This window comes from Salmo salar, chromosome ssa24 (assembly GCF_905237065.1).
Source record: "Salmo salar chromosome ssa24, Ssal_v3.1, whole genome shotgun sequence".
In the NCBI taxonomy this organism is placed as follows: domain Eukaryota; kingdom Metazoa; phylum Chordata; class Actinopteri; order Salmoniformes; family Salmonidae; genus Salmo; species Salmo salar.
This window is the reverse complement of record NC_059465.1, coordinates 37692062-37707636: the sequence shown is the minus strand read 5'-3', so window position 1 is coordinate 37707636 and position 15575 is coordinate 37692062. Positions and strand designations below refer to the sequence as shown.

The 15575-nt window shown below is 40.7% G+C and overlaps 1 protein-coding gene across 3 annotated transcripts in view; it reads right to left on the bottom strand.

Annotated features, from left to right (window-relative positions):
* LOC106585836 (glutamate receptor ionotropic, delta-2) overlaps window positions 1-15575 on the bottom strand; it is a 628475-nt gene that overhangs the window by 220266 nt on the left and 392634 nt on the right. For all 3 annotated transcript variants that reach the window (XR_001324086.2, XM_014172508.2, XM_014172509.2), the window contains exon 5: window positions 3441-3494. Coding sequence is in view for 2 of the 3 variants with exons in the window: in XM_014172508.2 (XP_014027983.1) it covers window positions 3441-3494 (54 nt within the window). In the remaining variant the exon portion in view is untranslated. The remainder of the gene's footprint in view (window positions 1-3440; window positions 3495-15575) is intronic.

Sequence of the window (15575 nt, the reverse complement as noted above, 5' to 3'; positions counted from 1 at the left end):
TCGTATAGAAATTGTATAGTAAGCTTATAGTAATCCTATAGTAATTGTATAGTAATCCTATAGTAATCATATAGTAATTGTATATTAATCCTATAGTAATCCTATAGTAATCATATAGTAATCGTATAGTAATTGTATAGTAATCATATAGTAATCGTATAGTAATTGTATAGTAATCCTATAGTAATCCTATAGTAATTGTATAGTAATCCTATAGTAAGTTTGGCGGCAGGTAGCCTAGCGGTTAAAAGCATTGGATGCGTTGGGCCAGTAACCAAAAGGTGAAAAGTCTGTGCTCTTGAGCAAAGCACTTAACCCTAATTGCTCCTGTAAGTCACTGCGGAGAAGTGTCTTCTAAATGACTAAAATTGAAATGTAATCATCAATATGTCATGGATCAATTCATACAGTAAATTGCATTTATTATACTATTCCCAGTTTGTGTTAAGAAAGCACTTGAGGCCTCGTGCATCTAGCCATTATTCATTTGATGTAAACCCTGATCACATGAGAGGGGAGTGAGTGAGGGGCATAGAAGAGAGAGAGAGAGCGCGCATGTGCATGTGTTCGTCCTTGTGGAACCTTGCTAATTTTAGCCTAAAGACATCTCCCTCTTTTTAGACCGGACATGCAGAGCGCGGGGAGCAGGGTCTGATGATTTAATGAATGCAGACGTCGGAACGTCCCTGGTGAAGGTAGCTCCAAAACTCCACCAAGCTGACTGATTTTTATTTGCACATGTTTCGTCTGCATGACATTGGTGATGGTGACCGCGTCCACTAATATCACTGCTCTGGTGGCCATTCTCCACATCCAAACAGAACGCAACGATACACCTGCCTGCCAACAGAGGAACAGCCAATCCAATTTCAAACGATTTAGCAATGTGATGTGTCAAATTCTGGTCTCTTTGTAATAGGCAATGGCCCAAACATTTCCCCCCAGTAAAATGAGGAAGGGGATTATCTCGCAAAGCTCTGACAAAAGGTGGAATAAACACAGAAAAGTGCTAAAAAACTTGCTGCCAAAGGGCAAGAAAAGAAACATTGTCAGGGAGGCATTTGTTTTTTACACGTTTTTATTAACAGGAGTACAAACTCCTCCAAAGTGCTGGTACGTACCAATTGACAAACGTCAACTAATTTGACTTTCAGTGGACATGTACTAAAAGCTCTTGGCATGTCGTCAGTGTAAATTATTGGGACATGACTGTGGTCCCTCTGGGGGCCTCGGCGGTTAAGGCTTAATTAGGGTCAGGGATTTGCCCCGACTTGTTTTCTGTCAAACTTCCTGTCTAGATTACATGACATATCAGCCATGACTAGGAGTCCGCATGGCAAGGAGAATGTCATCTAACTTGACGTGTGATACTTTTGGACAAATGCTAAGGCGATTGACATTTAAAATAGGAGAGCGGGTTCATCTCTGAATAGACCAAAGCAATTACAGATGCCGTATCTTAATTTGATCATCCTGTTGTTGCAGGAACTTGTAGCAAACTTGTACAAATGTCAGATCTTAACTTGAGCAGTTCTCTTTCTCTCCATGCCGGGGCAGTCGAATCATGGGGATCAGGGCTTGCTATCAAAATTATGTTCTCTCTTGTTCGCTCAAACGCGGTCCAATTACTGCAACATAAACATTTACAAGAATGTATCTGAAATGCAGCCATACACATCAACAACCATCATTTTATATAGCTTAATAACACAAGATAAATATTGGTCTCCACTAGGCTAAGGCATACAAGAGTCTACTTCATATTAAGGTTACGAATGAACTGTCAAACTTGAGGTCAATCATGGGGTGGTCTAGCAGTTAGAGCTGCTGCCTTCAGTGCGCAGATATAGGCCTACCGCATGGGTTCGGTTCCGGCCCACGTCCTTCTGGCACGAATAACTCAATTCCCTGATTGACTTGATGTAGTTACACATTTCAGTCCAGGGTTCACTTTGGTTGCAAGCATCTTCTAGAGAGCGGTAATGAGGTGACCATTAATGGTTGCAATTAAGATCAGCTGTGCAGGTGAATTTAGCGTGTATTGATAGTTTAACGAGACAACTGGTAATACTAAGGATGCTGCCTTATGAGGCAGAACCTCTAGGAAGGATGTCAAAATTGGCATGTCCCAATCCCATGCATCCTTTGCTATCCCATAACACCTGGCGGCACAGCAAAAATGTAAACAAATTCGGAATTAATGGAGGACAGAAGTCCCCCGGTTGGGATAACATTTTCCAGAAGAATAAGGATTACCCTTGCCTGTTTGATGGTTCGTCTGTAGCAAACTGGCTCAAATGAAGATCCTACATCTGTAGGTTCAAGACAACAATGTCACGTAATATATTTCTTTAATAAGTTGAAGCTACTTTCTATGCTCTTCAGTCTGAGTTCAAGTAATGCTATCAGTCTAGTAAGGTTCTGGTATTACTGGCATATTCTTTAGCTTTGAATTCCTATCCATGGCATCTATGCATTCTGAGAGTGACGCTGAGCCGATTGACAAGTAAACCTACTGTATTCAGGTTGGTCTTTTAACACGAGTTAGCAAGAGCAACCCTAGCACAGACTGTGAATGTCTGGCTACGTCCCAATTATCTCTCTTTTCTCACAAAAGTGTACACTGTTTACTTCCCGTCACTGATTTGAAAGGAAATGACAGGTATAAGAAATCCCCACAAGCCCATGTCCCAACAAATCCACTGCTATTAGATTTGTGGGAAGTAGTGAACGAGAGATATATTATTAGGATGCACCCTCTAGTTCCCTCAAACCTATCCTGGTAACTACAGGGGACCATCCCCCAGCAGCCCCAAATCAATCCTGCTCTTATTGGAGGAAGAGCGTGGAAAAACATCCCTCCATCGTCGGCGGACCCCATTTAAATTTCTCTTGAAGTGGTATTATTTTTTTCCTCACTTGCCAGTATTCATTTGGATCAGTGTGTTGGCATTTGTCCTCATTCACCCCGCCATGTGGAACAAGCCAAGCAGGGAGGCATGGAAGGAAAGTGTGAGATAGAGAGAGAACGAGAGAGAGAGAGAGGGCAGCGTGTTCCAGCCTGTCTTCATGCCATACATCCCCACATATAGAGGGGAATGGTCAATTATGAATGCTCTGCTTTTCAATCCGAACAACTTCAGTGTGGTGAGTTGAAGATAAAGGAACATCATTATAGCCATCATCTCTCATTCATATTAAAGATAAAACCTGGCCGTAGCTGTCCTTTCAACATGAAACATGTTAATTTATTACACGAGTGTTATTCAGCAGAAAGTCAGTAAAGTGTGTGTCTGTTTGTGTTCATTTTGAGGGTATTTGTGACCCCCCCCCCAGTGTTCTGCAGTACCCCCTACTGTTACCTCAGCATACCCACCCCAAACACAACAACACTACAACCCAGCATGCCACACTGTAGCCTTGGCTGCCTCCGCACTGACCTCATTGATGATGATCCAGTGACAGTCGAACGCCATGAGATTCGTCTCCACAACCTGAAAAACACAATGATAGAGAGACAAAATATATTAGAATATATATTCAGGAATTCAATACATATTTTGTCAGGATTGACCAGCCTGAGTAATATTATACATTTCTAAAATATGCATCTGATGGTGCAATTATCCACTTTAAAGCAAATGCTTTTGACTGTGTATGCACAGTACGTGTTCACGTTGTGACACCTCTAACTGTAAGTAGACTGCAGTCATGAAAGCTGTCAAGCTATTTAACCCACGGGGAAGTTCAGCATTACAGCGTGATTGAAAGTTAAAAGCAATGGTCCCGCGTTAGCAGACCGTATACACCTTAAACGCTGCATATGTCCTTTACATTTCTATCACGCAATCTGTAATGCTTCAGTGATACACACTGAATAGAGACACACAATCTGTAATGCTTCAGTGATACACACTGAATATAAACACACAATCTGTAATGCTTCAGTGATACACACTGAATATAAACACACAATCTGTAATGCTTCAGTGATACACACTGAATATAAACACACAATCTGTAATGCTTCAGTGATACACACTGAATAGAAACACACAATCTGTAATGCTTCAGTGATCCACACTGAATAGAAACACACAATCTGTAATGCTTCAGTGATACACACTGAATAGAGACCCTCATTTTATGGACATCATGAGAGAGCTGGGTGGATCATGCTATACGGAAATGCTGTAGTCTCTCATAAAAAATGGAGTATGCTGTGGGTGGGAGAAAAACCTATGAATACTTTATACAAACAAGCATAAATATGTATCCATGTCAACTGTTAACTAGCGATAATATTTTGGTATCATGGAGCAGCTAATGGAGCGAACACTATAATTTGTGTAATTCCAAAGAGCAGAAATGACAGTTGCTGTAAAGCAAAAACACAACGATAGGAATTAGGGTGGATCGCAGTGGGAGCACTTAAACGTAAACACACACACACACACACACACACACACACACACAAACAAACAAATATAATCATAATAATAATAACAATAATATATCAAATCAAACTTTATTTGTCACATGCGCCGAATACACCAGGTGTAGACCTTGCCATGAAATGCTTACTTACAAGCCCTTAACCAACAATGCAGTTCAAGAAAGAGTTAATTACCAAATAAACTAAAGTAAAACATAAAATAAAATAACAAGAACGACGCTATATACATGGGATACCGATAAGGGGATACCGTTAGTACATGTCGATAGGAGTAAAGTGACTATGCATAGATAATAAACAGTGAGTAGCAGAAGTGTAAAAACAATGGGGGGAGGGTGTCAATGTAAATTGTCCGGGTGGCCATTTGATTAGCTGTTCAGCAGTCTTATGTCTTGGGGTAGAAGCTGTTAAGGAGCCTTTTGGACCTAGACTTGGAGCTCTGGTACCGCTTGCCGTGCGGTAGCAGAGAGAACAGACTATGACTTGGGTGACTGGAGTCTTTGACGATTTTTTGGGCCTTCCTCATCATCATCAATAATGATAATATTAATCATTATTATAATTTGTCCTGTTACACATAAAAATGTGTTTCTTCATATCCCAACTTCCCCTGACACACCCGTAGAGAGTCAGGGCCACGGTCACCCTTATCCGGCGCCCCTGGAGCAATGGGGTTAGTGCCTTGCTCAAGGGAACAGAGACAGATTTTTCACCTTGTTGGCTCTGGGATTCAAACCGGTGACCTTTCAGTTACTGGTCCAATGCTCTAAACTTGTTTGTTCTGCGTTTAAAGACATTTCTTATTCCCCACTCTTTCCCCATTCTCTCTCTCTCTCTCTCTCTCTCTCTCTCTCTCTCTCTCTCTCTCTCTCTCTCTCTCTCTCTCTCTCCTCTCTCTCTCTCTCTCTCTCTCTCTCTCTCTCTCTCTCTCTCTCAAGCTGCTTTATTGGCATGAAAAACATTGTGTCAATATTGCCAAAGCAACAATGTATAAAATATACATTGTAATAAAGAATAATAATAGTAATAACAAAATGTTAACATTCAATGGTAGGAATATAATAAATGTAAAAGGCTAAACATGGAAAATGAAATCATAACTAACTTATAACTAACTAATTGTCGTCCTCACCATTACATCAGTACTACAACTACAATCATCATTACTACTACTACTACCACCACCATCATTAAACTGCTATCATTACCATTGTTAGAAATAAAATTGATTTTATAATTTTGTCTCTTTTAATGCTTAACTTACAGATATCCCTTTCCCTGGAATGTGCCTTCCGAGCTTCAGAATAATACATTAATATACACAGCACACACTTCCTTGCTCACATGCAAACACAACCAATACAACACACAAACACAATTCACACTCATACTCATACTTGTATCACAACAACAACAATAATAATAATACAAGAAATAATAATAATAATAACAACAATCTCTTGACGTTCGCCTAGGATAGGGGGCGCTACAGCGATTTAAAAAAAAAATACGTGCCCATTTTAAACGGCCTCCTACTCAAACTCAGAAGCTAGGATATGCATATAATTAATAGTTGTGGATATAAAACACCCTAACGTTTCTAAAACTGTTTGAATGGTGTCTGTGAGTATAACAGAACTCATATGGCAGTCAAAACCCCGAGACAGATCGTAACAGGATGTGGAATTCTGAATTGCGGACTCAACTTCATCACTTTGCCTATAAATCACATCGTGAGCTATGGTTCATTGAGCACTTCCTATTGCTTCCACTAGATGTCCCCAGTCTTTACAAAGTGGTTTGAGTCTTCTACTGTGAAAACTGACAGAATGAGAGGCTGTTGATCTTGGTCACATGGGGAGGGCCATCACCATTATGACGCCGGCGCCCCTGGCTACCCTCCCCTTTCGAAACGTTTTGAAAGACAATGCAACCGTCCCCCTTGAATATTATTGGAGCTCTGGTTGAAAAAGGCCCTAAAGATTTATGTTATACAACGTTTGACATGTTTGAACGAACTTAAATATTATTTTTTTTGCATTTTGGTGACAGAGAAGTCCCGTGGACGACGGTACATTTGGTGCAGCCTTCAGAACGCGCTAACAACAAGAAGCTATTGGGACATAAATGATTCACTTTTTCGAACGAAAATACATTTGTTGTGGACCTGGGATTCTTGGAAGTGCCTTCTGATGAAGATAATCAAAGGTAAGGGATTATTTACAATAGTATACAAGAGTAGATTTGATATGCGATTGTTCCAAGATGGCGCTGACCTGTAACGGTAGCCTATTTTTCTGAGTATCGCATCCCCTTTTATCGCAAAGTGTGATTACCCAGTAAAGTTATTTTTAAATCTGGCATTGCGGGTACTTTCACGAGATGTTAATCTATAATTCTTAGAATGACAATATTACATTTTAAAAATGTTTTCGAATAGTAATTTAGTAAATTGTAGCGCTGTTTCACCGGATGCATTTGAGGGAAAATAGTTAGTCAACATCACGCGCCGATGTAAAATGCTGTTTTTACATATAAATATGAACTTTATCGAACAAAATAATGCATGTATTGTGTAACATGATGTCCTAGGAGTGTCATCTGATGAAGATTGTCAAAGGTTAGTGCTGCATTTAGCTGTTTTTTGGTTATTTGTGATGCATGTGGTTGGTTCGGAAAATGGCTATGTGAATACTTTAACGATATACTCCTCTAACATTATCTAATGTTTTGCTTTTGCTGTAAAGCCTTTTTGAAATCGGACGACGTGGTTCGATTCAGGAGATGTGTATCTATAAAACGATATAAAATAGTCCTATATTTGAAAAAAAGAAAATGACATTTTTCTATTGTTCGGTTTCATAATATGGCGAATATGGCGAAATGATTTTACGCTGGATGTTGATCCCGCATATGGGACGGAGAACTTCAAGAGGATAATAGTAACAACAATAATAGTAATAACAATAATAATAGTAATAACAATAATACCACTAATAGTAATAACAATCATACTAATAATAATTGATTTACTATTTACTATGCAGATGTTATTATTCAGTATCCCTTAGGCTATGGCAAACAAATACATATTTGCCTGCAAGAGGAGACATTACTCCTGTGCCTATGATCATTTTTTGTTTTTCCTCTGGGTTTATAAATTAAAATGAGGAATAAATGTAGTAATTTCTGTGAATAATGAATCTCTTGTTGAGGAATATTTATCACAGTAAAGGAGAAAGTGCATCTCTGTCTCTACCTCCCGTCGTGCAGTGACCACATACACACTCCTCTTTGGGTAGCCATGTCTTTTTATAAATATCTCTCTCTGCTCTGCACTCCCAAGCAGATCCCTAGATTCACTGTACACGTCTCAGTTCCCTTCTTCCTCTCCTCCTTCCACACATCTCCATCACTCTCCCATCTACAAGGACAAGTCTTCCTCTTTGCCGACAGCACCCCATGTTTCTCCTGCTCAATGTATTTAATTCAACCTAAATGTCTAGGTGACTAAAGCGGGGGTGTCATAAAACACTTTAGTCATAAACAAAAGCAACAGCTGGAGAGTATGACAGCGGAGCGTTAATAGTGTTTTAATCTCCTACAAAGACTCAATAAAACTTCATAATTACACTGCAGACAAGTCCCATAAAACAACCTGTCAATTGGACTGAGACAGTGAGATAAGGCAAACAGAGAGGGAGAGGTTTTTCACTCTCCTCCTGTCGCTCTATCTGTTCTCTCCCTCTTTCTCTGTCTCCCTCTCCAATCCCTCTCTCTTTCTCTTACTACCACTTGTCAATCATGGTATCTCCCTCCCTCTCTTTCTTTCTCTCTCTTCCTCGCTCCACTCTGTCCACTGGTCACTCAGCCGGATAGTAACCATGACAACCGAGTGGGTGTCATCGGTGAGGGCCATGATGACACTGGAAGCCCATCTCTGTGCCAGACATGATAGGAACTATTTACAGCCCTGGCTGAGACTTACTGACTGGTCATTTATTTCTGAACTCTATTTCTGCCCTGCTCCCTAGTCCCGCTCTCTCTCTCTCTCTCTCTCTCTCTCTCTCTCTTTCTCTCTCCAGCCCTCTCTCCCTTTCTCTCTCTCCCTTTCTCTGTCTCTCTCCCGCTCTCTCTCTCTCTCCCGCTCTCTCTCTCTCGCTATCTCCCCCTCTCTATATCTCTCTCCCATCCCCCCTCTCTATATCTCTCTCCCATCCCCCCTCTCTATATCTCTCTCCCACTCCTCCCCCTCTCTCTCTCCCACCACCCATCTCTCTTTATCTCCCCGCAATCTCGCTGATGACTTGCAAGTTTACTGCCTGCTATGTTTTCATGATGATTCTGTGGACTTCCAGCACAGTATTTGTGTGAAGTGGTATGTGAAACATGCTCGCCACACAGAGCACAGATAGGGCTATGCTTCATTGACTCACAGCGTGTGTGTGTGTGTGTGCGTGCGTGCGTGCGTGCGTGCGTGCGTGTGTGTGCATGTGGGTGTGTGTGGGTGTGTGTGTGCATGAGTACATGCCAGCCCACCTCAGGCTCTCTGTGTTCGTTCACGCCCATTAGTACTCTCCCCAGCTTGTCCAAGGGCAGATGTTTCTGCCTAATTAGAGAAAGGCCAGAAATCCGGTGGAAGATGTGCTCCTCTGGGGATTGGCTGCTGTAACCAACACGTCAGTTCAAGGTTGTTAACACACAACTGATGACGAAAATAGAGCGGCCAACGAGAAATCTGGACCAAAAGCAAGCCGCTCTCTATGGCACCACCCAACAAGGCCTGGGACATTAAACTTTGCCTCGCCGCATTAGTCCACGGCCAAGGAGAAAGCTATTGATTTTGGCAGCGTGTTCGGACACAGAGACACTCCTCCTGATGGTCCGGCTTGCTGGTTTGGAGCCATGTGCAGGGTCTCGAACAACACATGGGGGATTCTTTCAACCAAAAAACTTTCTGCCCGAAAGAATACGAGCAGAAAGTAAGCCGATTCATTACCTACAGTGGCAAGAAAAAGTATGTGAACCCTTTGGAATGACCAGGAATTCTGCATAAATTGGTCATAAAATTTGATCCGATCTTCATCTAAGTCACAACAATAGACAAACACAGTCTGCTTAAACTAATAACACACAAAATTATACATGTTCATGTCTTTATTGAACACACCGTGTGAAAATTCACAGTGTAGGGTGGAAATAGTATGTGGATTTAAAATAACTTGGATTAAAAATAACTGGTTGACCCTCCTTTGGCAGCAATAAACTCAACCAAATGTTTTCTGTAGTTGCGGATCAGACCTACACAACGGTCAGGAGGAATTTTGGACCATTCATCTATGCAAAACTCTTTCAGTTCAGCAATATTCTTAGGATGTCTGGTGTGAACCGCTCTCGAGGTCATGACACAGCATTTTAAATCGGGTTGAGGTCAGGACTCTGACTGGGCCATTCCAGAAGGCGTATTTTCTTCTCTTGAAGCCATTCTGTTGTTGATTTATTTCTGTGTTTTGGGTCGTTGTCCTGCGCATCACCCAAGTTCTGTTGAGTTTCAATTGGCGGACAGATAGCCTAACATTCTCCTGCAAAATGTCTTGATAAAAGTCATTTTTACGTCGATGATAGCAAGCTGTCCAGGCCTTGAGGCAGCAAGCAGCCCCAAACCATGATTCTCCCTCCACCATACTTTAAGGTTGGGATGAGGTTTTGATATTGGTGTGCTGTTCCTTTTTTTCTCCTTCCAAACAACTCAACTTTAGTTTAATCTGTCCACAGAATATTTTGCCAGAAGCGCTGTGGAACATCCAGGTGCTCTTTTGCGAACTTCAGACGTGCAGCAATATTATTTTTGGACAGCAGTGGCTTCTTCCATGGTGTCCTCCCATGAACACCATTCTTGTTTAGTGTATCACATATCGTATACTCGTCAACAGAGATGTTAGCATGTTCCAGAGATTTCTGTAAGTCTTTAGCTGACACTCTAGGATTCTTCTTAACTTCATTGAGAATTCTGTGCTGAGGTCTTGCAGTCATCTTTGCAGGACGGCCACTCCTAGGGAGAGTAGCAACAGTGATGAACTTTCTCCATTTATAGACAATGTATCTTACCCTGGACTGATGAACATCACAGCTTTTAGAGATACTTTTGTAACCCTTTCCAGCTTTATGCAAGTCAACAATTTGTAATCTTAGGTCTTCTGAGATCTCTTTTGTTCGAGACATGGTTCACATCAGGCAATGCTTCTTGTGAATAGCAAACTCAAATTTTGTGAGTGTTTTTTATAGGGCAGGGCAGCTCTAACCAACATCTCCAATCTCATCTCATTGATTGGACTCCAGTTTAGCTGACTCCTGAATCCAATTAGCTTTTGGAAAAGTAATTAGCCTAGGGGTTCACATTTCCTACCTACACTGTGAATGTTTAAAGGATGTATTCAATATAGAAAAGAAAAATACAATCATTTGTGTGTTATTAGTTTAAGCACACTGTGTTTGTCTATTGTTGTGACTAAGATGGAGATCAGATCAAATTGTATGACTCATTTATGCAGAAATCAAGGTAATTCCAAAGGGTTCACAAACTTTTTCTTGCCACTGTAAGCAAGGAGAAACTCAGCCTAAGGTTAAAAGGCTTGAAGCAGGGCTCTCATTAAGACACCAGTGAGGTTTGCCTTGCCTTGCTCTGCGCTAGGAAAGCAGAGAGCTTAAGTGAGTGAGTGAGTCCTGCACGGTGATTCTTTTTATCTGACTGACAGCTAGCTAGGTAACTGGCGTTGTGTCTCATAGATCAAAGCATCTGTGATTAGACTGTGAGAGATAGAACTCCTCATCCACCATCAGTATCACCCTTAAATCAGACACACGGTGCTATATCTGTTCCAGAACCCTGGGAAACAGGATATATCTGTTCCAGAACTGTGGGAACCTGGATATATGTGTTCCAGAACCGTGGGAACCTGGATATATGTGTTCCAGAACCATGGGAACCTGGATATATGTGTTCCAGAACCCTGGGAAACAGGATATATCTGTTCCAGAACTGTGGGAACCTGGATATATGTGTTCCAGAACCATGGGAACCTGGATATATGTGTTCCAGAACCGTGGGAACCTGGATATATGTGTTCCAGAACCCTGGGAATCTTGATATATCTGTTCCAGAACCCTGGGAATCTTGATATATCTGTTCCAGAACCCTGGGAACCTGGATATATCTGTTCCAGAACCGTGGGAACCTGCATATATCTGTTCCAGAACCCTGGGAACCTGGATATATGTATTCCAGAACCGTGGGAACCTGGATATATGAGTTCCAGAACCCTGGGAATCTTGATATATCTGTTGCAGAACCCTGGGAATCTTGATATATCTGTTCCAGAACCCTGGGAACCTGGATATATGTGTTCCAGAACCCTGGGAACCTGGATATATCTGTTCCAGAACCCTGGGAGCCTGGATATATCTGTTCCAGAACCGTGGGAACCTGGATATATCTGTTCCAGAACCCTGGGAACCTGGATATATCTGTTCCAGAACCGTGGGAACCTGGATATATCTTTTCCAGAACCCTGGGAACCTGGATATATCTGTTCCAGAACCCTGGGAGCCTGGATATATCTGTTCCAGAACCCTGGGAACCTGGACTCTCCATTGAGAAATGATAAGTTCTCCTCCCCCAATTAAGAATTTCCCATGGCACCTTGAGATGTTGGGGAAGATGAGCGACAGTGATCTGTTAAGGCCATACCCCTATCGTGTATGAAGGGGGGTTATCAGCAAAATTGGTCCTCCATGGAAAATTAGCTGTGTACTTCCAATTTCACGCCTGATTTCAAATAAAATCAGGCCAAAAGCGATGGCGCTCGCAAAAAAAGGACGAGAACAAAAACAAGCTAATCTATTATTTTTAGATTCATCAGATCAATGTTATTTGCATGAGAGGAGAATCCTTCAGCCATTAGTTGTGCTGTATGAGGCTACTGGTAATGACACAACACAGAGTGATCTGAATGGAGGGGGGACAACGTACCTGAGACTAGCTGCTTTTGCATAGCTCTGATTATTGTTACTATCTTACATGTTCCACCTGCATGTTTGCTCTCTGGCAGTGAGAGCATGAACAGCATGAAGTGCCAGTAGTCATCTAGCAGACTGGGGATGGAGACGATGATCACAATTACACCACACCCATGGAGATTGCAGGAAAACAGGGCTAGGCTAAGTTTAGCTAGACCACTCACCCACTGGAGACAGAAGGCCTTGGCATACACCTTCATTGTCCCAATTGGGAGATGTGTAGTGCAGTCAGGGTAAACAACAATAAGTACCATAGCCACCATAAAACAGCTGATACAGTCCCTTCAGGAAGTATTATCTGACATTACTCATCTCATATGTATATACTGTTTTCTATACTATTCTACGGTATCTCATTCTCTTAATAATGTTTACATATCTTGCATTACTCATCTCAACATGTATATACTGTATTATATACTATTCTACTGTATCTTAGTCCGTTCCACTCTGACATCGCTCGTTTTTGAAAGAAAATAACATTTTTTGTCCATTAAAATAACATAAAATTGATCAGATATACAGTGTAGACATTGGTAATGTTGTAAATGACTATTGTAGCTGGAAACGGCTTATTTTTTATGGAATATCTACATAGGCGTACAGAGGCCCATTATCAGCAACCATCACTCCTGTGTTCCAATGGCACATTGTGTTAGCTAATCCAAGTTTAACATTTTAAAAAGCTAATTGATCATTAGAAAGCCCTTTTGCAATTATGTTAGCACAGCTGAAAACTGTTGTCCTGATTAAAAAAGCAATTAAACTGTCCTTTAGACTAGTTGAGTATCTGGAGCATCAACATTTGTGTGTTCGATTACAGGCTCAAAATGGCCAGAAACAAATAACTTTCTTCTGAAACTCGTCAGTCTATTCTTGTTCTGAGAAATGAAGGCTATTCTATGCAAGAAATTGCCACGTAACTGAAGATCTGGTACAATACTCCCTTCACATAACAGCGCAAACTGGCTCTAACCAGAATAAAAAGAGGAGTGGGAGGCCCCGGGGGCACAACTGAGCAAGAGGACAAGTACATTAGAGTGTCTAGTTTGAGAAACAGATGCCTCACAAGTTCTCAACTGGCAGCTTCATTAAATAGTACCCGCAAAACACCAGTCTCAACGTCAACACTGAAGAGGTGACTCCGGGATGCTGGCCTTCTAGGCAGAGTTCCTCTGTCCAGTGTGTTCTTTTGCCCATCTTAATCTTTTCTTTTTTATTGGCCAGTCTGAATTATGATTTTTTTCTTTGCAACTCTGCCTAGAGTTGCAGCCTGAATTTAAAATTGATTAAATTGAGATTTTCTGTCACTGGCCTACACACAATACACCATAATGCCAAAGTGGTATTATGTTTTTTTACATTTTTACAAATTGATAACAAATGACAAGCTGAAATGTCTTCAGTCAATAAGTATAAATCTGCTTAACAAGTCACATAATAAGTTGCATGGTCTAGCTCATCTCTGTACCCCACACATACAATTATCTGTAAGGTCCCTCAGTCGAGCAGTTAGTTTCAAACACAGATTCAACCACAAAGACCACAGAGATTTTCCAATGTCTCACAAAGAAGGGCACCTGTTGGTAGATGGGTAAAAATATCAAAAGCAGACATTGAATATCCCTATGAGCATGGCAACCTGGTTCAGTCTGCTTTCCACCAGACACTAGGAGAGTTAAAGACAATGAATGTTCCTGAGTGGCAGAGTTACAGTTTTGACTTCAGTCTACTTGAAAATCTATGGAAAGACCTGAAAATGCTTGTCTAGCAATGACCAATAACCAATTGTACAGAGCTTGAAGCATTTGGAAAAGAATAATGAGCAAATGTTGCACAATTCAGTTTCAATAAACTAGCAAAAATGTCTAAAAAAATGTTTTCACTTTGTCATTATGGGGTATTGTGTGTAGATGGATGAGACAAAAATTCAGGCTGTAACACAACAACATGTGGAATAATGTGGAATAAGTCAAAAGGCACTGTATACACAAAAATAAATAGAACGGGGTCGGTTAGTCCTAAATCAAAACGTGAAAAGATTGGCTTTTATTTGACTATTTTCTTCTCCTGCATAAATATCATATTATACACAACGTCTTATCTAAATGTTTTGAGGGTGGGGCATGGCTACTTTATGACATCATAAATATCATATTATACACAACGTCTTATCTAAATGTTTTGAGGGGGGGCATGGCTACTTTATGACATCATAAACATCATATTATACACAACATCTTATATAAATGTTTTGAGGGGGGGCATGGCTACTTTATGACATCATAAACATCATATTATACACAACATCTTATCTAAATGTTTTGAGGGGGGACATGGCTACTTTATGACATCATAAACATCATATTATACACAACATCTTATCTAAATGTTTTGAGGGGGGCATGGCTACTTTATGACATCATAAATATCATACTATACAACATCTTTTCTAAATGTTTTGAGGGGGGGCATGGCTACTTTATGACATCATAAATATCATATTATACACAACATCTTATCTAAATGTTTTTTTTGAGGGGGGGGGGAGTTCATCAATGTTGGGTTGTTTGTGATTATTGGCGAAATGTAACTTTATTATGTTACTTAGTTTGATGCACCCGTGCGAGGATTACATTTCAGACTTGAATTGCCCTAATGAACCCCTCCATAAATTATAATCCATATAATAATTCAAATGTATTGTTGCTGCCGGATTATTTTCCTTCTGTAGCAAACTGGCTGAAACTAAGATCCTACATCTGTAGGTTCAAGACAACAATGTCACCTAATATATTTATTAATAAGTTGAAGCTACTTTCTATGCTCTTCAGTCTAAGTTAAAGTCATGCTATCAGTCTGTTGGGCTGTTTGGGATTACTCGTGCATTTTAGCAGTCCCCATTTGTATGTTACTAGTGCACTTTTTTAATCAAAGATGATATTGCAACTTTCAACAAGTTTCAGTCTGACAGATTAATGGAGAGTACACAAATGCCATGGGATAAATAAACAGCAATTTTGTACAATGGGCTAAGCCTAGG